Genomic DNA, 27,848 nt, shown 5'->3' with positions numbered 1-27,848 from the left:
TGGAAAGGGTGAATAGGGGAAAAAGGGAGGGGGCACATCGGTAATTCCTACAACAATACAGATAATTTTTTTAAGTAAATTTATTAGTGAGAGACATTAAATTGCATTGGTAAAAAAAAAAAGAAAGAATGTCAGCATATCTTTGGAAAACTCGATAACAACTTATTCTAATCATCAAATCAAATAGAGGTGAAAAAACAGTGAGCATATGCAACACTGTATATTAAGCAATATGACAGATGCTGGAGATAAAAATTAAAATTAACAGTCTCTTGCCTTCAATGAGTCAAAAATATTCCATGAGAGAAACCTCCAGTTTCTTAAACTATTTCATTAATAGCATCTAGAATACAAAGCCAAACTTTGCACACTTATTCTAGACCTTCATCGTTTCACAACCAAACAAAAGGTGGAAACAGAAATGGAGAAAATGTGGTACAAAATACAGAATAATCCAATTTCCTAAAGAGTTAAGACATCTTTGTCTCCAGGGAAAGAGAGTTGTGTACAAGTTTGAAGATATGTAAAGCAATACATTTAGTTAAGTTCTATGGAATTAGTTTTTATAGATTAAATAAAAATCAAACATTACCAATTTCATATATTTCAACCTAATATAGTAATTTATTTTTCTCAAGACCAGAATGAACCACACGACTATAGTATCAAAAATTGTTTTTCACCTGTTTTCAAGACTTTAAGAGCAACAATGCACACATGAATGCAAAAGAATCAAAGTTTTAACTATCATTTTACAATCCCAATGCTTTCAGCACACTGAATACCAACCACATTTGGAAAAGTTTCAAGATTGATTCTGAAAAGTACAGAAAGCAACCATATAAGTTAAAAAGCTAACATTTTTGCCTCTAATTGAATCAACTCTTATGAAGCCACTAGCATAATAACAGAAAGATGGTTTTGATTTTTATTCCTTATATTACAGTCAAAGCCATTGGGGCTCCCAATGGAATTTACAGACGGAGAAATCAAGGTAAACTGAGAATGCCTATTACTACACAGCTGAGTGCTAGATAAAATATCCATTAAACCTGAGGGTCAACAACATCTAATTTTTTTTTTAATCCTCACCCAAAGACATGCTTAGAGAGAGGGAAGAAGAAAGAAAAGGAGGGAGGGAAAGAAACAGGGATGGGGGAGAGAGAGAGAAAAAGAGAAACACGATCAGTTGCCTTCCATATATACCCCAACTGGGAATCAAACCAGCAACTTTCGGTGCATGAAACAACGCTCTAACCACGCCACTCTGGTTGGGAACAACATCTAATCTTTTATGTCCACATAAGAAAAACATTCAAACATTCACTGTGACCTATCAACAAACATTCCAAACCAATCTAGTTAGTAATCTGCTGAAGTTGCTCTTTTATTGCTTAAACAAACAGAAAATATAACTGTACTTATTCTGAAAATATAATATTACCTCAAGCCACTAATAATTGATAGAACAAAGAGATCATTATATAAAAATAAATAACTTATGGAGCATGACATGCAACAGTCATAAAACAGCATTTGTTTTTCAAAATTGGCAGAGAAAAGTAGTTTTTATGGAAGGGAAACACCGTTGATAAGGGATGTTCCTATACTTTACTATTTTGTTTTTCAATGAAAGGCTAGCATAGGGGTGAGGGGAATGTAATAGTATCTTTTCCTATTATATTTTCTTAGAATCAAGGCTCTTTAGAGTTTGAATGAAACTTTGGAATCACTAATAATCAAATCATTTCACCATACAGATGAGTAAACATACGATGAGACTTAGAGAGTCCATGACTTATTTCTCCAAGGGCATGTCACCATTAACAGCCAAGGAGAGAAAAGAAGGCACGAAGGTCTCAGGTTCCTTACCATAAACAGAGTCATGTGCCCATTACCAACTGGAAAAACAAATAAATGGGTGCTTTTAATATTTAAAACAAAATTTTTATTTAATTTAATACTTAAAATAATTATTTGTAAAGTTTGAATCAATAAAAAACATCATTATTACATTTGGTCAATTTATCTACTTAATAAATCCTTGAAATAAAGAAAATGAAGACCAACAGATGTACACCAATAGTCTTAGAAAGGAAGAAGTTAATACATGCCAGGGACAAGAGGGCATAATTCTCCCCAAAATATCTATCTACCAAAGGGAAAGGGAAAGAGCCACTTCTAAATAATGTCCTTTTGTTTGAGGGGTTACTGCAAGGTGCTCAAGAGCAAGCTTGTGTACTAGAAGCAGCACTTAAGGTGACTAATGACAAAGTAAATTTCAGAAAATAACACAGGAAATATCAGGCAATCCCAAAAGAAAACAAAAATCTCCAAAACAGTGAAACCAATGGGTATTTCTAGTCTTGGGAAAATACGCTCAGGACTGATTTCGTCTTCAACTGCATTACAAACATGAGCGCTTTCATGAAAAGAGTGTGAAAGAGAGAAAACCATTTGCAAAAGTAATCAAATTGTGTCCAACTTCAGTGCCTGAGGTTTTCCTTACTTAATTGCACTTAAATGTATATATTTTATTCTTTAAAATAACTGAAAACCTAGGTTAAACGGGTTAAATAATGGCCAAACACCAAGAATAATCTCTAACTGAAGCAACAATTTCCCTCTCTTCCATCTCTATATTTAAATATTTAATCCATTACTAAATGAATTATAACATTAATACAGACCGACTGTCCAAAAACTAAATTGCTGTTATACTGCCTGAAATACTCTTCTAATCAAATCCTCAAGGCATGCAGACATTACAGAGATAGGGATCAGGGTCTAAGTTGTCTTTAATTTCAAAGAGATGCTTAACAGCTCATTACAGTGTTTGCACTTGCTGAATTGATGAGTTATAAAAAGTTATCCAGATGGTTCAGATTAGAGAAAATTAGAACCATAACCAGGGTTTTAATCTGAATCTTGTCAATTTTCAAACTTGCAGGTGGAATCACCTCTGCGTTTAGGTGAACACAGTATGGATAAGTACCTGAATCTTTCAATTTTCCTGTATAATTACTCTAGAAATCATAAAATTATAGTTGAAGAGTAACAAATAAAATTTTGGTCCAAAGTTGATGAGCTCAACATATTACCACATGTTACTTCAGGATAGTTGAAATGCCAAAAATCCCTCATGAACCTATAGATTAGGAACCCTGATAATTCATGACCAGTCCTCATATTTTACACAAGAGAAAACTGAAGCCAGAGAGAAGACTTGCCCAAAGTCAAAAAACTTATAATGGACAAAGTCAGGACTCTAGTCAGAGAGTCTACTGTCCATTAGTTAACCAGATTCCTGTTAAAAGTGGGTTCAAAAGGTTTTGCAATTGTTTGGGCTAGATGCCCTGGAGACTTTAACAGGCAGTACCCACTTTTACTTTAAATTTATGACTGGGAATAAGAAAGTATAAATTTGATAGCATTCCTATGGTTTGAAACTGGTAGGATGACTTTCTCTTCTTATGGTATCACCTTTTCTCACACAAGCTCAAACCCAGGCATCAAAGTCTTCCTATTCTCTGCCTGTGTCTATGGTCCTAGCACATCCTTAACAAAAGATACAGGCTTATAAGAGTCCAGCTTTGCTGGGGACAGGGTGGGGAGGGAGGAGGAGGGGGAATCAGTGGGGGAAAAAGGAGAAACATCTGTAACAAAAATAAATTAATTAATTAAATAAATAAATAAATTTTTAAAAAAGCAATTTGAAAAAACAAACAGAAAAGCAGATGGTATAAACTAAAAATAAAGAATAAAAAGAAAAATAAATTATTAAAAGGTAGAATAAAGTGCTAAAATATTTTTTAAATAAGCAAAATTTCCCCTTGGGAAATTAAAATTTTAAATAAATAAAAAACTAGTAAATGAAAAAAAAAAAGAGTCCAGCTTTGTGTGTGTGATGGACCTATGAGGTCTTAGCTCCTACATTCACTCTAGTCCCAGTGCATTTCCCCCAAAGAGCCACAGCATCAGCTTCCCCTTCAAATATGAATGTCATTTCTCTCTGAATCCCCTCTGGAGTTCCCTCATTGCTTGAGAGCTCAGCTACAACCTTCCTCCTGTACTTTGCCACACAATAGGTATAAAAGGATATGGAAGTATTACATACAGTTTCTTACTCAATATGGTGTCAATAAATTTAAAAGACTCAAGTTAAAAATAAAGACAACGCAAAGAAACTTAACAGCATGTTAATTCTATAATCTGACACCTATAAAGAAGTGATTCTCAACTCCTGGAGTATCTGAAGGAGAATGTCAGAAATGATCAATTTTATCCCATCATATAAAACTTGTAGACTTTTATTAGGAACATGTCTAGATTATGTGAAGCAAGTAATTATCACTAAAATCCAGATTTCTTTTGCCTGAAAATTGTTTATTACCTCTGATCTCCTTATGGTATATATTTGCAATGTGGTCAAATAACCTCTCTCCCAAGCAATTTTTTTAGAGAAGTTTGTTACAACTGACAGAATAAATTCTGAATACAGTACACATACACAGAAAAAGTACTGAAAATGTCACAAGCCTACCTTCATCACTTGTTGCCTGCTGCTTCACCAGAGTCATTGGGGATCGTGCTGGAGGCTTGCTAAGTGGATGGCGCCAACTTTTAGCTGTTTTGGTTTCTCCCTCTATTCTCTGATTAAAGAACAAAAATGGGGGAAAAACACCTGCAATTAAAAACTTGTTTTAAACAAAACACTACGGTTCACAATGATTTCATGACAATTTAATTATGAAGAACTTTTTACCTCCTGGGAAATTAACCCTTTTTAAAAGAAATTAAAACTTTTAAGTAAAAAAAAATACAGGAATCCATTCTATTAATTATTTCACCAAGAGATCAATTAACTATCTTTCCAATTCATATTAAAATACTGTCTGTATGTAGTACAGGGTAGGCTTATCAAATCTGCAATAAACTCAGCAGCTGGCAAGTTTTTTTTTTTTTTATCCTTACCCAAGGATATTTTTACATTTATCATCAGAGCGGGAGGAAGAAAGAGAGAGAGAGAAACATCGGTGTAAGAGAGACATATCAACTGGCTGCCACCTACATGACCCCATCCGGGGCCCAGAATGAACTGCAACTGAGGTACGTGCCCTTGACCAGAATCAAACCCGGGACTCTTTGGTCTGCAGGTTGACACTCTAACTGCTAAGCCAAACTGGTCAGGACAGCAGCTGGCAAGTTCTTTAAAACTAATCTAAATTTAGGGTTATAATTCATAACAACATACAACTGTGGTACTTGGTTATATCCATGCTGGTCACATCAGAATATCTAGCAGGTAATTTTCGCTTTCTATCCACACAGACAACCACACTGCCAAAGTGAGCCCATACACTTCCTTTCATTCAGAAATGAATCACTTCTCTGAGGGTTACACAAGAAATCACGTGTTTTTCCTTCAATATGGTAAACTACTGTCTTCTTGAAATCACTTACATTTTATAGAAAATTTTCTGTCCTGAGTTCTCTAAACTACATTTTTCTTTCAAGGATAGAGAAAAAAGCCATGTGCACCCTGACATCTTCCAGATAGAACCCACTTTTTCTTGCCCACTCAACCCCCCAAAAAGGAAGGAGGGGTTAGAGGTGAGAGAGTCCCAGAGAGAGAGTTTGAAATTAGTAGGTTTACATAACAGTTCACTAGGAAAGAAAGGAATCCCAGAAATTTTCCTGTTAGCTGAAAACACAATGGCTAGAAGTGGAGCAACTATGTTGGCATCTGACACCAAAATAGGATTTGCTGAAAAAACATGAGAACATTCTTATCAAAGTTAGGAGAAGGAGCCCTGGCCAGTTTGGCTCAGCAGTTAGAGCATCGGCCTGCGGTCTGGAGAGACCCGGGTTCGGTTCCCGCTAAGGGCACGTACTTTGGTTGCAGTTTGTCCCCGGCCCTGGTTGGTTGTGCGGGTGGCAGCCACTCGATGTGTCCCTTCACATCGATGTTTCTCTCTCTCTCTCCCTTCCTCTCTCTCCCTCCCACTCTATCTGTACAAAAAAAATGGAAAAATGTCCTCGGGTGAGGATTAAAAAATAAAAAAAAAAAGTTAGGAGAAGGAAAATGTGAAATAAGATGAGATTTATCTGTGGTTTGGGAAATTCTTAGTCAACAAAAAGAAATATTTATTAAGCCCTTACTATATGCCATACTGTGCTAAAGGCTGAGTTACAGCAGGAAAAATTACACCAGGTCCCTGCCTTAAAGGAGTGTGCCTTATAGAGAGAGAAGAACTCAGACAATAAATAAGTAAAAAAAGTAAATCTTTATCAGGTACTATTAAGCAAATATGCAATAAAGAAAAACAAAATAGGATTTCCTGGCTCATGTGGCTCAGTGGATTGAGCATTATCCCATGGACTGAGAGGTCCCAGTTCAATTCCCGTTCAGGGCACATACCCGAGTTGCGGGCTCAATCCCCAGTAGAGGGCACACAGGAGGAAGCCAATTAATGTTTCTCTCTCACATCAATGTTTCTCTCTCTCTCTAAAAACATCAACAAAAAATAAAGTAGGACAAAGAAATGGATAGAGATGGGGAGGGAGCTATTTCATACAGGGTCATCAAAGGACTCTCTGAGGAGAAGACAAGTGAGTGTAACCTTAAGTACAATGAGGAGGTGATACATTTAAGTCTCTGGGGAAGGAGTACATTGGTCAACAGGAATACATGTGTAATGTTAACCTATTTGGTGTATTTCATGGAGACCATGGAGTCCAGTAATAGACAGAGAGACAGACAATGCTAAAAAAATAACAATATTTCTTGAGAAGAATGACTAAAGCTGATTGCTACCAGACTACACATAGTATTACACTTAAGAAGAAGAAACACTGCTCAAAACTACACAAAATAAAATGGGTCTGTATTACTTGGAGGGATTGTCTGACACCATGATGTAAGAAAAGAGTACCATATAGATGTTTCTAAGAAGAGTAAACAAAGTCACCCGGGCCTCAAGAACAGTATTTGCTTTCTAATGCAGGCAGTCTTTGCTCAGAGAAAGGAAAAAGATGAAGGTTAAAGGCACTGAGGGTAAACAAGGAACCAGAAAAGTTACCTTCAGTTTCATTCAAGTTTAAAGTATGTGACTAAATATAAATTAAGCAAACATTTGACTTATTTATCATTCCAGAATCTCAGTATCTGTTCAGCTTCAATTGATCTCTACATGAAATTTAATTATAAAATTTGTGTGCTAATATGTGGCCCTGGCCAGTTTGGTTCAGTGGTTAGAACATTGGCCTGTGGTCCAGAGAGACCTGGGTTCAGTTCCCACTAAGGGCATGTACCTCAGTTGCAGTTTGTCCCTGGCCCTGGTTGGGGTCGTGTGAGTGGCAGCCACTCGATGTGTCTCTCTCACATTGATGTTTCTCTCTCTCTCTCTCTCTCTCTCTCTCTCTCTCTCTCTCTCCCCCCCCCCCCTCTCCCTCTCTCTCTCTCTCTTCCTCTCTTTCCCTCCCACTCTATCTGAACAAAAAATGAAAAAATTTCCTCAGGTGAAAATTAAAAATAATAATAATAAAAATAAAAAAATAACAATATGTGAATACTATTTTCAAACTTCCCTTAGCCCTTTCAATTAAATTAAACTGTATTTTTCTATTTCTCATATGTTTTTGATAAATATTTTATGGTTTAATAGAATATATAATCACAGCCCTGGCTGGTATGGCTCACTTGGTTTGGTGTCATCTCATGCACCGAAGAGTCACTGGTTCTATTTCCAGTTAGGGCACATATTTGGATTGCAGGTTCAATCCCCAGTCGGGAAGCATACAGGAAACAACTGATCGATGTTTCTTTCATTCTCTTTCCCTCTCTCTCTCTCCCCCTTCCTTTCTCCCTCCCTCTCTAAAACCAATAAAAAAATATTTTTAAAAATATATTTTTATGTGGAAGTGGGGTACAGACTGACAATCCCCAGTAGAGGGGGTGGTGGGGGAGAGATAATCCACAGAACTTATATGCATGTATGCATGAACAATGGACATGGACAACAAAGCTGGGGACAGGGCAGGGAGGGGGGGAGGGGGGAATCAGTGCGGGGAAAAGGAGAAACATCTATAACAAAAATAAATAAATTAATTAAAAAATAAATAAAATACTGTTGTATATGGATGATTATTTTTTAATCAAATGATGTTTCATCAACTATTATAATACTTTTATATCTTATCTTCTTTATTCTGTTAATATAGTGGATTACTTTGATTTTCAAATGATATCCCAATTCTTTGTGAAATAAACAAAAGTGGTCTGGAAAAAAAAACATTTTTTTAAAAAGAAGAATATACAATTCTGCATAAAATAATAAAGGTTATTAGATCAAATTCAAAAATTATCTATATTTTATTTGACATTTTAAAACTACTTGTAAACAAAATATTCCAAGTGGATTTCCTTACCTTATCTCCCTTTCTACTCAAAGGTATGAAAAGGATTTGATGAGTTAAAATGAACAGGAGGAATCAAGAAGTGGGTCTGTTCAGGGGCCTACTCAATTTATCAGCTCCAACCATTGAAGCTCTCCGTACTCATTCACCTGAATTCCTTCATCAAGTTATCAAGTTGTATAGGTCAAAAGAGGTTAATGAATTCTGATGATACACATCAGAGTGTGTGATTGCCTGATCCACTCACAATCTTATGGTTATAGCAACAGTTTATGCTGAAAGCACACGATGTCAACATCATATGAGAAACAGGGAGACCCTGTGCAAACAGACAGAATAGGGAGCTTGGTAATCAAGAAGGGTCTTGAGTTTTCCAAGAGGCAAACTGACTGTTTCTGGCAGTGGGCAGGGCCAGAAAACTCCACCTGGTCCTAGAATCAGAGTCCCTGAGGAAAGTGTCAGGGGGAAGCGTGACCATGGAAGCTCTAATGTTAAAATAGAGACTATGGGAAGCCGGAGGCCCAGAGCTATTCATTGTTGGCAAGAGGAGAGCAAAGCCCTGAAGGTAAATCATTTTCAGTCTGGTTAATATTGCAGGTGATAGAACCACTCTGGCCCTGGCCGGTTTGGCTCAGCGGTTAGAGCGTAGGCCTGCGGTCCTGAGAACCACTCTGTATCTTGACTCTATCAATGTAGGATATTGTTGTGATATCCTACTACAGTTTTCTAAGAAGTTACTATTGGGGAAAACTGGGTACACAGGATCTTTCCGTACTATTCTTACAACTGTATATGAATCTATAATTATCTCAAAATAAAGAGTTTAATTTTAGAACAATGTAAAAATATAATTAAGCTCCAACATGTGGCCAAAACTTCCATGCTCTCTGAATTCCCACCATGTGAGCCAGAGCTCACAGAAGGCTTACCTCCCAATCATCGAAGAAAATATGATTAAGACACATAAATTGTGAAATGTTATTTCAGCCCTACAGCAAAATTTTGATGTATAGCACAGTTTTCAGAAAATCTTCTCACCACACAATAAATACAGTAAAAATGCACATTGCCACATACACTGGGGACTTTGAAGCCATTTCTCTCTCCACTGAGGACTACTGGAACTTCCCCAGGTTCAAGGCCACTCCCACGGCTGTCCACATCACTCTCTTCTCCCTCTGTCAACACACTATTACTCTCTGCCACTGAGGAGCACGACTCAGGTGACTTTGGCCATGGAAGTTTAGATGGGTCTGATTCCTTGGGGGTCACATGGCCACTAGATATGAAATCATCAGTCTCACTGGGATTCGAAGATGGAATTATGGCATAGGCTTGGTCATCCTTAGTTTTTATTTCCTCCGTTACAGATGTACTTACGCAGCTGTTTCCTGAGAAGTAAAACAAAAGACTTAATAAATCTTGCATTGTGTTATGAATGAGTACAATTGTTAAACTATTCTCAACTCAATTTCTGTCCTCCGACTTCCCCCCTAAAACTCCACAGACACAGGTTGAGAAGGTCACCGTAGCACCATGCAGCCCTTGTAGTTGTTAAGATGAGACCTTGGAGTTTGGCAAAAGAATATACTTACTGACAAAATAAGGGATTAAAAAGAGGTTCTACTAAAGACAAATGTCAAAAGCCAGGGCAACAACAATAAGTATCCAAGGCAATAGCAATTTGAAATATTTCTAAAACTAAGAATTATATTCCAATATATGATGCTAATGATGAAACATTCTAGTTCAGAGGATTTGAATAAAGAGCATATTAGGCTATGCAGATTCAGTAAACATTATTTCCTACACTAATCCTGTATCATACAATGACAGCAAATAAAAGAAGACTATCTTAAGTATTTCTCTTCCACTGCCATCTCTATTCACCCTTCTCCCTCCATTACACACACATCATCATCGTCATCATTTCACCTGTCACATACTAGCTCCAGTGCTGAACCTAGCCACATCTTTTAGTTAAGTGTTCTGCCAGGTCTCAAAACGGGGAAATCAAAATGAAAGGAACCATGCAGCAACAGTACTAATAAAACAGAGTGCCCTTGGCCTAAACTACCTGGTAATTCATAACTTGGTTAATTAAACTATGATAAGGGACTATAAAGAAATAGCCATATGCATTGCATAACTGTCTTCTCTCCACCGCTTGATGCTGTTCCCTTCTCTACCTTCTTCACCTTCCCATCTTCTATCCATTTGTCTCATTCAGATATCACCTACTCCAAGGGACACTGCCAGTCTAGCCTCCTGTTTGTTTCAGGTCTCTCCCTGGTATACCAGCAACAGTCTATGTCTTCTCTAACATGGCACTTACCACCCTGAATATAATTATATTTATCTAGCTCTCCACTAAATTATAAACTCATTGAAGGAAAGTCTATAATTTAAACTCTATTAACAAAGATATTTCAAGAGCAACAGTAATGAGCATGGAGAAGCAGCTGAAAGTCAGATTAATTAAGACTATGATCAGGACTTTTTCTATCACTGTTAAGTAGAATAATGTAAAAAAGAAAAAAGTGGGGTAAGACCTAAGCTACATCGTTTTCAAACACTATAACCACCAAATAGAGAACTGACTAGCAGAGGTGTCTAGAGTGGAGACTGGCAAAAAAGGAAGGAAACTATTTCTGCAATAGCCCAGGCAAGAGATAATGGTGCCTGGAAGGAGGAGGAAGTGGGGAAGGAGGAGGCATGGCTGGATTTGGGAGAGTCCCACGATTGAATGAGGGGTATGAGAAGAAAACAGGAATTACCAACAAGCGCGATTAGAAAAGGAGAAATGCCCCAACATATATTAAAGAGGCAAAGTGCTAAGCAGTTTCAGAGATATACTCTACAAAAGGGGAAAAAGCAAAGTAGCTGAGACTTACAGATGATGGCTTTAGTATAGAGGAACAGCCAGGTGACTATACATACCACTTCCCACGACTGAATAATTTTTGTTGTTCTTTTTTAAAACCTTATCCAATATTTTCTTCTTAAAATTAAGTTGAAAGCTAAGAATCTGCAAAGAAGTATCTAGAATTGGTTTTCTCCGTTCCATGTGAAATCAACAGATTTCTAAAATGTATTGTACATTGTAAATTGAGTTGCACCAAAACATCTTCTTTTCATTTTAGAAATCTTTTTTAGGAAACCAAATAGTTTGTCTCACTATTCCACTCCATGTAGCAGTGGTGCTCCTGACCTTTCTAACACTCCATTGGCCTCCTGATTGAATCGCCCCATAACTCCAGTAAACAAACATAAAAGGCATCAGATCATCAACCACCTATTAATTATATGTAAGACAATCAGCCAGTTTCTCACCTGAGAGTCCAGTGTAACCTGATGAATTCTGATCCAGCTGCATCCTGCTAGCAGAGGTCTCTTCCTCTGAAGGTGCTCCTGTGTTACCCGGCTTTACTGCTCCTTGCTTTTCATTGATCTTGAGGTTGTCTAGGTCTCGGTCAGGGGTAGGGCCCTCAGCCCCATCGACTGCAGCTGATACTTCCTCATCCTCTTCATTCTTAGGCCGCTTAGAGTTAGAACTAGTATACTGGAAGCTATTAACAAGAGAAGCTGTGGTCAGAGCACAGAATGTTTGCAACAAACAGGATAAAACACATACCAATGCAAATTTTCACTTACTGAAAGAAGGAAAAAAAGTGATAGTTTTTCATTATTGTACAGAGATAATCTTCACAATTAAGAGATTAATTTTAAAATTGAAATCTTAACAAGTTTTAATAATTTACTAAAAATGAAAACAACTGTAATTGACTATTAAATTTTATTGGGGAAAAATCTTTGCTAATATTTTATATCAATATCAAAAGAAGTCTAAAAATGAAAAAGAGAGAAGTGATGACATGGGGGAAACAAATCGATAAATCAAATATTATTTAGATAATGAGAAACATAAAAGGAAATGCAGAGAGTCCATAAAGCTAAAATCTGTATAGTTTTACATTCCAAGGTAAACAAGTGACTACGTTTCCCTGAACTGTATATAATTCTAAAGTTTTCATTAAAATTGAATGCCAAATCATCATTAGCGAAAGGAAATAAGGAAGGAAGGAAGGTCAATTGTATGTATTTAACATCTTATATCAACTTATTATTTTCAGAGTGGATACCATTTTTTTCCCCTTTCAGTATTTTCCAGCAAGTCACTTGATAGTTTTGTCATAGATGCCTTTTGTATATGAACAACATTTCTAACACTTTCATTGAAGAAAAATTATAATTCAAATCAAAGCAACATGTATTTCAGTGCCCCAAAATACATACACATACACACACACACAGCACAAAGCACAGTAGGAAGTAAGGCAGGGCAGAGATCTGAGATAAAGGAGGTAGCCATGGATCACCTATGTAAATTAGCCTTGGCCATTGCTGGTAATAACAGTACTAGTACCAGCATCACCATTACCACATTTATTGAAAAGCCATGCACTGGCCTATGCAGAAAACCTTCAAATTACTAACAGCACAGTACATGGAAAGTAAGATGGCTGACATCTCTTTGAGATTTCAATGAATCATTCCCTTTTATCAGATTTCCCTAGATAGGGTATCACTTAGGGAGGTCAGCAAACTATGATCAAGCCACAAGGCTGAGCATAATCAACAAGACTCTTAACATTAGGCTCTCAAACTGGGGGAGCAAAGTCCACTGATTATTTTAACTTACTGAAAGGCATTTCAAATCCGTTAAACGTTATAGATCTATTCTCTGTCAACCCAAAAGGGCCACTGTGGTTAGGAACTAGGAGACCAAATCACATACCTAATTAAAGTATTATGTTTTCTGTCCATAAAAGAACAGTTCTCAACACAATCTACTGGTGTTTCTTCTGAGTGACTACTGCCCCATCCCACAGCTAGCTTTTTTGGTAATGTGGGTTAACATGTTTATTAAAGGCACTGACTCTCTAAATCTGTGTTTCCCAAACTTTTTTTTAATGCAACCCACATTAAGTTATACATTCTAGATGGTGACACAACACACACATACATACATACATGCTTACACATGTCATGAATTAATACTTACCCTTTACCACACAGGAAGGACTATGATATTTGTTATTCTAATTTACTTCCTAATTTTAAAATGTTGTTCCTACACTACTAAATTGATTTGAAAACTAACAGTTTGAAAAATCACTGCTATACACTATAGGGTGAAATAAGAACACCTCAGTTTGAGTTCTACTACTAATTCTGTGCCTCAGGTATTTCTCTCATTAAATGCAGAAGTTTGACTCCATGTTCTTAAGGTTCCTCTGCTCTTTACCATTCGAAAATAGCAGAAAATAAATGTCAGGAGAAAAAAAAAAGAGAATCAGAAAATAAGCATCAAAAGTAGGGGCAAAGATTTAAAATTACAGTGTTATTTTAGTTAATAGCAAAAAATGGGGAACAAGCTACAGGTCCAAATACAGGAGATTAGTTAAATACACGCAGTCATTAAAAATCAAGTTGTAGCAAATCATTTGATTGTATTAAAAACACTCACAAAACTGGTCATCAAATTGTTAACAGAGCATGGCCCCAATTTTAGAAAGGCATATAATAGTATATGATATGTCCTCAATATGTATGCAAAGGATATATACAAAATGTTAACACTGATTATCTCTGGATTATGAGGTTATGAGTGATTTGGGATGCCTTCATTATTCTTTTCCTTATTTTACAAATTTTCTCCAATGCACAAATATTACTTTTACAATCTGAAAGAAAAACAATGAGTAATATTGGAGAGTAAAAATGTAATATAACCCTGAAAAACATAAAGAGCCTAAAAAGGTTGCCTGAGTACTTGAGCAATGTAACACGTACCCTATCCAGTGGGTTTTTAAATAGCGAGATGCCGTGACAGGTGTAAAAGCTTCTGAAATGGCCCTGTCCACAAAAACGAAATGTAGAATAAAGTTCAGAGGGATAACCATGTTACAGAAACACCACACGCTCTGCTTTATATCTTATAAAAGAATAAAACCAAGTGTATAAAATGTAGCAAAATATAGGCATCCTGATGAGGAAATTAATATAAAATGAAGAAGAAAACTACTGAAGTCAGAAAGAAAATCGGTAGCAAAATGAAAAAGTTGGAAATCAAGTTATTAAAGTTAATGAAAATATGGAAATGAATAGAGAGCACCAATACAACTTTAAAATACATCAGTGTAAGAGGTCCAAGAAGTTCTAGTTCTGTTCTACTTGCCATGTGTAACAACTTCAGGAATACTCTCAAACAAAATACAACTCTTCCTACATTCTATTTACTTATTATACTTCTCAAGAATTAAAAATATTTGACCTCAAATTTTCATTAATATACTACGTAAAGTAATAAAGTTTTAGGAAAGGAAATAGTCTTTGAGAATATCACATCATGACCCATTTTAATTGCAGAAATACAAGTGGGATAGGGTGAGGAGGGATCATTACCTCCTGGATGCTTTTATTTTCTTCCTCCTCTGAAGCCATGCTTTTACTTCAGGGGTGGATTCGGGAGTAGGCTTTGTGTGATCAATGGTGTATATATCCTTTCCTTGTTTCCAAAGCTGGTATCTGTCTGGCTGAAATTTCTTCACAAAGATATCCATTGAAATTTTCACCATGTCTTTCCTACAGGTGCACTGAAACACAAAGGGGTTGTTGTGCTTTAAACATTTCACTAGCTACATAAAGTCACACTGAATCCTACTTTAAATGTAACACACATGAATATTCAGCCACCACATAATTAAGTATGTTTTACATTTTCAAACATTCAGTGAGGGATAAATTCAATTTCTTCTGAATGGAGGTAAGAACCTGCATATCCACAGTTATAAATGGTAAAATAATATGTTCAAAGGCATAGTGGAGTTGATAGAGAACTGTGTACCAGGAACAACTAAAAGGAAAAAGCACACATTCAAAAGCAACAGAATGATTAACCACCCTCCCATCAGAAGGATGCATCAGTGAGCTGAATGCGGAAAGGTCTGTAAAGCTGAAAATCTAGGTTCACAGACAAAAGTAGCCAATGATTGTGACTAGAATAATTAAACCAATGGGTTGAGAAAATTTTCTTCAAGATAAATTTTAATCATATTATGTTTATTAACAGACATATTCTTACAAAATAACCAACAATTAGGAGCAAAAGAACAGTCTCTTCTGCATCATATCACATAAGACACCCACCATCACCACTACAAACATGTCCACTAGAAAAAAGGATGAGTTCAAAGAAAAGATTATTTTGAATACACTAGGACTTTGATTCTAATGAATACATACTCACCTAGCAGTCATATCTTATAAAACAAGCTCCCTATAAAGACTTCACACAGTTTCCTGTAAAGGTTAAATTTCATCTAGCCCAAACTTCATCCAACAGGACAGATATTATTCAAATAGTGGCACAGAATTATCTTGAGGGTGTGGCTAATCTACCGTGACAATCCCTAAAACACCAGGCAACATACTGGTTGACACAACAAACAGCCTTGAAACTGTAAGTCTCAATATTTCAGTGATACAATTATCATCTCCATGCAAATTAATTTTAATAATGTCCAGTCCAAAATTTCCTCCCATAGAATTCAAATGTTGACAGGCATTATGATCTGAAAGTTCAGGAAACAACTAACACTCAACATGCCTTAAATTAACTTTTACTGCAAACAAAGATTCTGCTCTCAAGATAGGATAATTCTTCCAATCTCCTATATTCATACTCAACACTTCCTAGTCCCTCCTCCCCCTCTACTCCTAGAAATCCAGTCTTTCATCAACTACCATTAATTCTTCCTCGAAAATGTCTCCTATACAAATTCCTTGTACCAGGATCCTTCCAGCTTAACCGTCAGACCTTGAATCCTAGCATTACAAAGCTAATTTCTCTGCCTCCAGTCTCTCCTAGCACCAATTCATTTTTACAGCTATCCTTTTAATCTCCCTCAAGGATCTTGTAATCTTTCATATCTGAGTTCAGCAAGGTGTAATCACCCTTTAGAATCAAGTCTCAATTCCTGAGCTGGGCATTCAAGGGCTCCAAGATTTGACTCCACCAGAAAGATTTCCAGGTTCCTCTCCCAATGCCAGTCAACACGAATATTCCTCTTCAACCCAGCAAGTATCGTCAGGGGAGCCCAAATGCCCCATATGCTTCCTTACCTCAGTGCTACTGCTCCTACCACAAAGCCTTCCTACTCACCATTCTGCTATTCAAAGAAAATTCATCCTGAACACTGAAAGCAAATTGTACCAAATGTTCCTTTGCATGTAGAACTATTATTCTACAGCACTGCTTTCTATTATTAGGTATAGAGAGAGTTCTAAGTCATTTTACTTGGCTTAGGAATATGAAAAATGAGGCTCCTGAGAAATTTAAATGTATTTGGTTTAAGATGCAATATTTCCACTAAAGGAAAAAATAGAAGTTTAGACTCATCAGCAGAAGCTTTATGTTCTTACATTGTTATTAATATTTGCTATATGAAAAAAAAATGAGTAGACAATATAGATACTGTAAGTTTCTTTGGCATGAGAGAATTCTGTCTCATATATTTCAATGTCCCATTCCCCTCCCTGAGAAGTCATGAATTTTGAAAACATGCAACTACCACTCAGCTGACTGCTTGACTCACTATAAGTACAATATATATTATTTTTAATTTTAAACATTAGGAAATAAAGTCAAAAATACTCAAAATAATGGAAGGAACAATGTCAGAGACAAAAACAGTAAACTTCAGCAGCATAGAGAAAATCTACTCTTGTTAATACCGAAAAATAATAATATTCATCTACACCCCTGTGAAGATTAAATTAGATCATTTAAGAGAATGCATAGTAGGAAAGAAAGGTATTAACAGTCCCATTTAGAAATAAAGAAACTTAAGAGACTACATATTGGTACTGGTTATATTGGTACATAACCAGTAACAGGTAATACTTTTCTGGGAAACTAGTTTTGATATGAAGTCAAAAAACCAATATGAATGGCTATTGTTACTGTTCTTTTAAAAAGAACATACATATTAATTAAAAATGCTAAATTCAAATTTAAAGAGAATCATCAGGAATCTGTGTACACTGAATTCTTCTATGTTCACTACTCTAAGACTTATTACAGAGAATCATAATTATTTTGTTCCTGTCTTCGAGGAATTCAAATTCACACTCTCCATTATTTGTACTAAAAACCAGTCATCTAATTTAAAGATAAAAATATTTTTTTAAATTAGCAACTTTCTAAGACAAATAATATTAAGTTAGTATTCAAACTGTAGAACTAGAAATTTCATATAATTGCAATATATGATTAATAAAATAAAAAGGTAATACTTAAACACCTAAAGTATTACTTTAATATACTTTTGTGTGTGTGTGTGACACACAGCATGACTACTTTTTAAATTGAGTTTATGTGCAAATTTCTGGTAAGGAAGGCTTTGAAGGTATGCAAATTATTCTGCTTTTCAGTCTATTTGGAAGAATTAAAATGATAATCAGGAAGGAACAAAGGAAAAAATACCTTAAAATAAGATAAAGGAAGCCTAGGAGCCACTTGATATACCTGTTAAGGTTGTTGTATGGTTGTTACATGGGTGTTAATGGGTTGAACTGTGTCTCCATCCAAAGGTATGGTAAAATGCTAACCCTTTGGTACATCAGAATATTGGACCTTATTTGGAAATAAGGTTATGGCAGAAGTAATTACTTATGGTCATACTGGTGCATAAAGATGTGGTTACACAGGAAAGGTATGTGGAGGACCCTCTTATCTGATGGCTTGGGCACCCATGAATTACACAGAAGACCTCAACAGTTTTTGAGAATTTTATACCAGTGGAAATGCTGCCAGCCTGGACTCAAAGGTTCAGAGGCAGAGTGAAATGAAGGAAAAATGACTCCAACGACAAAGCCACAGTGAAGAGGACTGAGCCAAAAGGATCTCATCAGGCTACTGCAGAGCACATACAGATGGGGAACAGACATATAAGGAGCTGCTCAACATCACAAATCATCAGGGAAATGCAAATCAAAATCTCAATGAGGTATCACCTCACACCTGTCAGAATGGCTATCATCAATAAATCAACAAACTGCCCAGTAGTTAGAGCATCTACCCTTGGACCAAAGAGTCGCGGGTTCGATTCTCATCAAGGGCATGTACCTCAGTAGCGATTAGATCCCCAGCCCTGGTTGGTATTATGCAGGAGGCAACCAATCTATGTCTCTCTCTTTCTCTGTCTCTCTTTCCCTCTCTCTCCCTCCCTCCCTTCCACTCTATTTGAAAATCAATGGAAAAATATCCTCGAGGACAAAAAAATAAACAAATAACAAGTTGTAAACTGGTGCAGCCACTATGGAAAACAGTATGGAGAGAACTCAAATAATTAAAAACAGAGCTTCCATGTGACGCAGCGATTCAACTTCTGGATATTTATTCAAAGAAAATAAAAATACTAATTTGAAAAGATATATGCATACCTATATTTAATGCAGCATCACTCTCTTTAAAAAAAATGTTTTTGTTTTCATAGAGAGGAAGGGAAAAGGAGAAAGAGATAGAAACATTGATGAGAGAGAAACGTGGATCAGCTGCCCCTTACATGCCCCCTACTCAGGATCGAGCCCAAAACCCAGGCATGTGCCCTAACTGGGAATGGAACTAGTGACCTCCTGGTGCATGGGATGACATGCAACCAACTGAACCACACTGGCTGGGCTAATGCAACATTACTTTCAATATCCCAGACATGGAAGCAACTCAGACATACATGGATAGATGAATGGATAAAGAAGATGAGATATGAAGATGTGGTATATATATACTGCATCTTTTTAATCCGTTTTTACTCCACTATTGCTCAGCAATAAAAAATGAAATCTTGCCACTTGCAACAACATGGATGAACCTAGAGGATATTGTGCTAATATCCTAGAGGATATTAAGTCAGACAGAGAATGGCAAATATCATATAATTTCACTTATATGTGTAACCTAAAAACAAACAAACAAAAAACCCAAACACACAGTTAATGAACAAACAAAACAGAAACAGATTCATCAATATAGAGAATAAATTGATGGTTGCCAAAGGGGAAGGGGAGTAGGGGAAAGGGTAAAATTTTAGAAAAAAACTAAAGAAAATGGAAACTAACATTTACTAAACACCAAATAAGGTTCATGGGCCAGGTGGTTTACTTAAATTACTGAAGACAATCCTCACAGATCTTTGTGAAATACAGAAATCCCAATTTTAACAGAAGAGGAAATTAATAATCAAAGAGCTTAAGAACCCAAGATCAACAGTGGTCCATGATTTTCTTTCCACTCTCACAGGGGCTCTTACACAACAAGACCATCCTTTCCACAGAAAATCCTCAGTACATTACAGCTGGTATTTGTAAAATGAATCAAGATTCTTATGGTAAAACCCAAATTTTTCTTTTTATCTTGGAACTTAAGGTACAAGAAATAAATTCTTGCCCAACTGGTGTGGCTCAGTTGGTTGAGCATAGGACCATGAACCAGGAGGTCACTGGTTCAATTCCTAGTCAGGGCAGATGCCTGAGTTGTGAACTCAATCCCCAGTAGGAGGCATGCCGGAAGCAGCTGACCGATTTTTCTCTCTCATTGACATTTCTCACTCTCTCTCCCTCTCCCTTCCTCCCTCTGAAATCAATAAAACTATTTTTTTTAAAAAGAAATAAATTCTTCATAAAAAAAATTAATGTTTTCTTGTTAATTTCACTGTAGACAGCAATCACAGAAAAAAATGCATATGTGAAGGTATGTTTGATCAGAAAAATAAATGAATCAGATTTACTAACAGGATAATCAAAAAAGGGGGAGAAGCTAATGATGACAAAATCAAAATCTAGCCCACCCCCCAAAATTATTGTTCTTGAAGGTTATCAGTTAATCATCTTCAGGGCACAAACAAATTGCTACACTAGATCAGGCTACAGTTAAAAAAAAAGTATCATTTCCTGTTCAACACATGGTAAAACTGTCTCACATCTCCAAATATATTAAGTATGAAAATATGAGACTGTGAATAAAAGTAAAAATGTCCAAAAGTTTGTATAAGTTGCTCTCTGAAAATGAGTATTTCATAAAGTACAAAGAAAAGATATATATTTTCCATTTCATTGTTTTCTAACAACCCCCTTTCTTTAGCTATGACAATAAGAATTAAGAATATGTTAACATAATTAGACACACTTATTCACTGCAAAGTGTATTAGGCATAGCAACCTCTTATTTAACTGAAATTGTGACTGATAGTGATAACTATTTAAGGGCCAAAATCAGTAACCAGACCTGAAATATAATTTTATTCTCATCATTAAACTACCTTTTATAGTAACATAGATAATTTAGTACTAAGTTCAGATACTTAAAAGAAAATACGCATATGCAGACAATTCCAGGGGTAGAGCATTAAGAGAAATCTTAACTACAGAATATGAGTATTAAATTGACAAGGCTATAATAAGTACTTTAATCTGATTTTTTTATCAACCGGTCTACTATAATCCTTCTTTATTCATCTAGGTTTGTATCACATTCATTACTTCCTATTCTTTAACCCTTTTATCAGTTTTCAATTTAGTAATGACCAAACCCTAAATACTCTTCTTTCTTTACACATGTAAATAATAACCTGGTACTTTGTTAGCATTAACACAAACCATGTTACTATTCACATAGTATTTTCAATCTTCATCTCCATCTCACTTCTATATAAACATCTACCCAATATTAACTGGAGTAGGTTTCGACTGCATCATACCAAATGTACAGAAGAGAAAGACTCAGCTCTTTGGGAAGTTGCCACACTGTTAAGTCACACTAAATTTATAAATGTCCAGGAATCCCAAGACTTCCTCTGCTATACTAAGCCTAGTTATTTCTGATTCTGAATATGACTGAGGAAGAGTATTTTGCAATATGCACTTTAAAGACTATTGTTTCTAATCAGTATTTTCTAGCATTTTGTTCCAATGAAGAAGCCACTAAACTTTTAAGAAATTTAATCAATTATTTGAACAGAAACATGGCCTAATTTAGAGGTGTTAAATAAAACAATTTTAGAAAACAGATGCATTATGCAGTTAGTAAAGCCGGCATTTATTGATATTAGTGTATTTGTAGAAATACCTAACCTAATGAGATACTATAAAAAATGCTGAATTTTTTCTTTACATGTTCACTAGACAATGAATAATGAATAAGAGAATTTAATATGTGGATTAACTATAAAAAACACAAAGGGATCTATTTATATTGGAATTCCTCTAAATAAATTCCAAAGATGAGTAAAAAATTCTACTTCTGTAGCCCATTAATTCTTTTATCATAAAATTTTAATTACCAGGTACAAATCTGAACTGAATTTCACTCTCTTTAGAGTACTCCCAACATACCAGTATTTCTTAGCTGACTCAAAAAATTAGAAACTTCATTCTAAGAAATTACATTAGAAAAAGGCGAATTCAGAATCACTATAATAAATGTAGATGAATCTACCATACATCATGCTAAGCTAAAGAAGTCAGATATAAAAAATAAAACTCTACACTAGTGGTTATTCCAACAAATTAATGAATATGACTATGTTTAATATGATTAATAAGCAGTAGCCACATTACTCTTTCTGCTTGCTGAACCCTGGACTGCCTATAGCTCTTCTAGTCACTAGCTACATAAAACTGGGACACCATGTGCTCTGAGTCAGTTTCTTCATATAAAAATGCTTTCCTAGCTCTGTCACAGGGGTTCAAAAATAAAAAAGTGTGTAAACATACTAGACTGCACAAAAACTGAAGTAAACTTAAAATGCTGTTGTAAACCAAAGAAATTTTTTTAAGTTTCAGTTTTTACTCAAATACTGGTATTTTACAGAACTTGTTTTCAAGGATGGTAAAAATGTGTGATTAAGCTAAAAAATTTGCAAGAAACTAATGCAATCATAGAACAGAAAATGCCTTTTCCTACTAATGCCTCTCTATGGAACATACTAGGCACCCACCACTGTACACCCAAATGGACCTTCACCCCTTAGTCATATGTAATTATCAACTATAACACTGATTGATTTCATCTATATACTTTGTTCATTTGTACATGTGCCCTCTTACACAAATAATTTTGGGAGAAAATTATTATAATTACTTTGACAATTTATAAAAATAATTTTAATACAGAAAATTGAGTTTTTAAATATTTAAATCTAATTAAGTTGAAAAATAATATTTGAACAGCACTTTGATTTTCTGGTTTATATTTCATATAATACCAGTCAAAGACAAATAATGGGCTGTTTCAGCAGAGTACAGGAAAAGTAAACTATATAATTACATTTACACTGACTGAGCAGGGTGAAAATAGAAATACAATTCTATGATCAATATTAATCAACAAAGTCGGTATATAAGAAGTGCAAAGGTCATTTCCTTTGTTCATTTCAGAAGCAAGATCTGCAGGAGGCCTGAACATGCCTTGTTTTCCCCCAGACTGGTCTGCAGAGCTCACAGAATCCTCATTTTGAAGGTTCCAGGGGCCTCAGAATACACACCCAGAAAAAAATCGGGAATGTTTTGTTCTCATAGACATGAAAATGAGAGTAGCTTTAAACGTCCCCTGAAGGTAAAAGGTATATCATGGTCATAGTAAAAAGTATGATACCAGAATCAAATATCTTATTCTAATCTTAATGAATCATTGCTATGAGTTGTTTCAGATACCTCTGCCATATCAGATCTTCCCCTTCCATTCTATTTTAAACCATGAAAATATCACTATGTCTGTCCTACTGAGAAGGGCATTCTAAGTATCTAGAGGATTAAGAGGCCCTTAAAAATATTTTTTCAATAACTCTTTTTTAAAAACATTGAGGAAACAGACACTCAAATATTCTAAGTTAATTTGTCCAAGGTCACACAGCTTACAAGTAATATAGCCTTTGCCCCATTCAAATCTAGAATAACTCCCATACTCTTATGCATTCTACTGCGGAAATTCCAAAACCAAACCATATTCAATACATTTTAAATGGTTTTACATTTAAATGTGAGCCATATTTTTCCATCTCAAACTTCTTTTTCTATGACCCATAACCAAATTGAAATGTTGTTGAGAACAAATGTCTGGGTCTCATTATTTTTTTATGCGTGATATCATGCCGTGTTGATAGAGTTTATCCAGTCTAGCTAACAATTTTCTAAAATATGTTTCCTCCACTCCCCCTACTTATATTAGGTTTGGATTAATTTCTTCTGGATATTTTCAGGCTTCACCATGCCAGGATATGTCTCCCTTATAAAGTAAGGCAATTATAAAGCAATTTAAGGTATGGGACTAGAAACTCTATCTTTCTGACCCATGGGAACACAGCTCAAACAGACAAAGAAAAACTATGCAAAAAGAAGGAAAACAGAATCAAGTAGCTTGCTCCAGGGGTCTCCAAAAAATTCTGTAGAAATTATTTTTAGAATTTCTGCTTCTCAATGCTTACCTGCATATCAGATAGAAAGGTTGTAGAAGTTCAGAGTTACACATATTAAACAATCCACTCCTGCTTGCCATGTTAAACACAACATGAAATTGAACTCTTTAGTATTGAGGGACAGATGAAGTTATTTTGTTCTAAATTCATGCTTGCGTGTCACATGTTATATGGATGATAAATTGGGCAAGATCAGATAAAACAGGGTTCTGCAGAATCTGAGTGATCTAAATGTTTTATAAATATTTGCTCATAAGAGTATATATGATCACCCTGGTCAGGCCACTCAGTTGATTGGAGTATTGTCACATACACCAAAAAAAGGTTGTAGGTTCAATTCCCGGTCAGGGTGCATACGTAGGTTGTGGATTCTAACCCAGCTGGGGTGCATAAGGGAAGCAACCAAATAATGTTTCTCTCTTTCTCTTTTTCTCTCTCCCTTCCTCTGTCTCTAAAGTCAATAAAAACATATCCTCAGATGAGGATTTTTTTAAAAAAGTATGTATGACAGCTGTCGAAAATAACATGGAAGCATACGACATATAATCCTTTGCCTATGATGCTCATATATACTGACTTTTGAGAGTCATTCAGATAATTTTTTTTTTAATTCGTACCCGAGGACACTTTTGCATTTATCTTCAGACAGAGTGGGAGGGAGAGAGGAAGGAAGAGAGAGAAAGAAACATCGATGTAAGAGAGACACACTGAGTGGTTGCCACCCACATGACCCCAACTGGAGCCGGGGACAAATATCAACGGAGGTACGTGCCCTTAGTGGGAACTGAACCCTGGTCTCTCAGGACCGTGGGCCGATGCTCTAACCACTGAGCAAAACCAGCCAGGGCCAGATAATTTTTTTAAATGATTAAGTGGACACAATCAGAAGTTAATACTGCACCTAGAAAGAATCTTAAAAAGTAAAGCATCTGCTTTAATCTTCACAATTCACAGATGAGAAACTAAGGCACAAAAATGCTCAGTGATTCGCTGGATGTCACAAGAATAGTAAATTGGGGGGGGGAGTTTCAAGAGATGCAAAATGCAAGATTCAGTTTCCTACCTGCCAGCCTCTCTGGGATTTTCCATTTCCCATTTACTGAGCAACAACTGAGTACACAGGAACATGTTGAGTAATGGAAGCCCCAAACACAGTCATCTTCCAGGTTTCACAAGAAAATGTTGGCCATGCTAAAAACTATCTGACTGATGTTGGAGATGTTCACCTCTTCAATTCCATGGAATTGGAGATAAAGGCAGCATCCTCTAAACCTTTCCATCTTTTTTTGTACAGTTCAAACACTAATACCAATGTAGAAAAATATTAATAAAGAAATATATTTTAAGAGGTGAGGAAAGAGTAAATGAAACAATTTTTTAAAAAACAGTCATGTATGCATAATGCAATCTGCAGAATGGAAGCTCTAGATAGTATATACTAAGGATATATATCACAGGAGCTCTTGGGATGGGAGAAACAAAATAACTTGGTAACAGCTTTCAAATAAATTCTAGGTTGTATTTTTTTAATTCTACATGTCATACTGAATTTTGAATGTGAGTCCCAGGAAAAATGACACCTTTGTCATAAACACTAGCCCACACTCAATGCACTATGATCACATGTCTCTTGCCACCTAAAACCTCTGGTATTACTTCCAAAACAGGAAACAACCTGATGAAAGCTAACTAGACCAAAAAACTAATGCCTTTACAAAGAAGTATAATTTACCTCAGGCTTTGTAATGTTAACAATATGGTTGGAAATTTTACATTAAAAAATAAAAGAAAAACAAATAATTTTGTTGTAAATAAAATTTTTTAAATTCACTGACAACACATTTTCAGCAACACTTCCTGAGAAAACAATGCAGCTGTACTTTAAGTAAATAATTCAGCATCTCAGAGACACTTTATCTGGCAATTCCTGCATTCCCATGTAAGTGTGAGAATATGTCTGGCACTGCTATTACTTTTTCTTTGTTATTAATTTTGTGAAATTATTTAAAGCAGAAAAACAGCTAGATATATTGAACATAAACCAGAAGGAAAAACAAAGAAAAGGTAGAAAAACATAATAGACTTTGTTTCTTCAGTTTCTCTCTGGCCAAATTTGGAATACCAACAATAAAGAAGCAGAGAAATAGTTCTTTTAAGAAGATTCATTATTATTCTAGGAACTCAAGATGGGAAGAACAGGATTTAAATCAGTTTTTTGTCCAGCAAATGACATGCAGCTACGAACCACAACTCAGATTTCTCACTCTACATCTATTCTCCAACAAATTGGTTAATTCAAATAAAATGTAGAATTGTCATTGTTCCAATGAATCACTAACAAGATCTGGACAAGAGAAGTCCTTCACTACCCTAAGGACAATGGGTCTACTGATAAAATCTATAAAGTGGTTTGGTGGTATGTGCTCTATTAATCAGTCCAAATGTAAAAACTGGTTATATAATAAATGCAGTTTTAATTATCTACATTTCCTCATATTCATATGTACTTTAATATATTGCAATCCAAGCTGGGCTGAGTCCAGTAAGTAATCATGAATACAGATGATAGCAGCCTCATGTTCTGCCAAGCAGTAAAGACTCCTTTACACAATTTCAGAGAGACTCTCCAAGATGGCAGAATAGGTGAAAACTGCACTCACCTCCTCCCAAGACCATATCAAATTTGCAGCTAAATCATAGAACAATCAACCTGGGTAACCATCTGAAGGTTAGCTGAACAGAAGTCATGTAACTAAGGATATACAGAAGATGCCACACTGAGACTGGTAAAAATGATGAAGATACAAAATGGGCTGGCCCCACACCCATATGTACAGATGAGAATCTGGAGGGATATCTCAGATGCAGAGGTTCCCCCCTAAGGAGCAGGGGGTCTCAGCCCCATGCCACACTCCCTAGCCCAGAGCCCTAGTGCCAGGAAGAGGAGCCCATATAACATGTGGCTGCAAAAATCAGCAGGCAACACCTAGGTAAGCCACAAGGCTACTGAAAACCCAGGTGTACTCTTAAAGGAATAGTGTACAAACAGATGCTCACACTCACCCTGAGATCAAGCAGAGGGACAGGAGCTGGGATGGAATGGGCGCAACAGAGTCATACAAGGAAAGACTGACTTGTGAGACTTTGGGGAGAAGGCTGGAGAGACAGCCTTGACCAGTGTCCCTATGTTGAGCCCTCCACCTCTCACATGGCAGTAGCCTGGTGAGCTCCACTAGCTCCACCTTGATGACTCTCTGAAAACCCACACTACCCAACTCATGCACAGCACAAGGCTTTGTCAATGGCAACAAGCCTGAACCCACGTTGCAGTCTTTCTAAAACAATCTCTCAAGCAATTCTAGTCAAGTTCAATGGAGCCAAAGACAAACAGGGAGAAACTTGAGTTTTATATGTCTTTAGAGCAAGGGCCAACTTCCCACATAACCAACAGGAACCACTTTTTCCCTGTTGAGAAATTCTGCCACACAACCAAATCTTACTTAATCTGCGTTAGCCTAGTAAACTCTTACAAGTTCTACCCTAAGGCCTTGTCCCACCACAAAGGTTTGCAGGTCCCAGGTGAGCAGCAATGTACCAAGACTTTTGCTGAGTGGCCCCAGACCCAGCACTGGTGCCAAGTTTGAATCTGTATAAACCTGTTGAACACAACTCTCCTGTACCTGCTGACTCCCTGAGAAATTGCCTCACACTAGTCACGTACCACCTGAGGTTCTTTCAGTGGCAAGCCTAATGGGCCACTGGCAGGGTGCCTTGGGCCTTTTGCTGACCTGCCCCACACCCAGTACTGGTGGCCTCAGTTCTCAGCTTAGCCCCTTTCATGCACACCCAGGCCTAGCACAGGCAGCTACCAACCATGGATCACTTTGTAGTTTC

At 36.2% G+C, this 27,848-nt stretch overlaps 1 protein-coding gene across 16 annotated transcripts in view; it reads right to left on the bottom strand.

Moving 5' to 3' along the window:
* The window catches only part of KDM4C (lysine demethylase 4C), a 444,842-nt gene that overhangs the window by 193,906 nt on the left and 223,088 nt on the right, over nt 1–27,848 (bottom strand). For 14 of the 16 annotated variants that reach the window (XR_004959515.1, XR_004959514.1, XR_004959513.1 and 11 more), the window contains 4 exons: nt 14,887–15,077; nt 11,752–11,987; nt 9,496–9,809; nt 4,544–4,652 (listed from right to left, as the gene is read on the bottom strand). Coding sequence is in view for 12 of the 16 variants with exons in the window: in XM_036261620.1 (XP_036117513.1) it covers nt 4,544–4,652; nt 9,496–9,809; nt 11,752–11,987; nt 14,887–15,077 (850 nt within the window). In the remaining 4 variants the exon portion in view is untranslated. The remainder of the gene's footprint in view (nt 1–4,543; nt 4,653–9,495; nt 9,810–11,751; nt 11,988–14,886; nt 15,078–27,848) is intronic. The other 2 variants (XM_036261621.1, XR_004959516.1) reach the window with 2 other exon arrangements.

The sequence above is a fragment of the Molossus molossus genome, unplaced genomic scaffold (assembly GCF_014108415.1).
Source record: "Molossus molossus isolate mMolMol1 unplaced genomic scaffold, mMolMol1.p scaffold_m16_p_14, whole genome shotgun sequence".
NCBI lineage: Eukaryota > Metazoa > Chordata > Mammalia > Chiroptera > Molossidae > Molossus > Molossus molossus.
The sequence above is the reverse complement of the archived record's forward strand: the minus strand, read 5'-3'. Positions and strand labels throughout refer to the sequence as shown.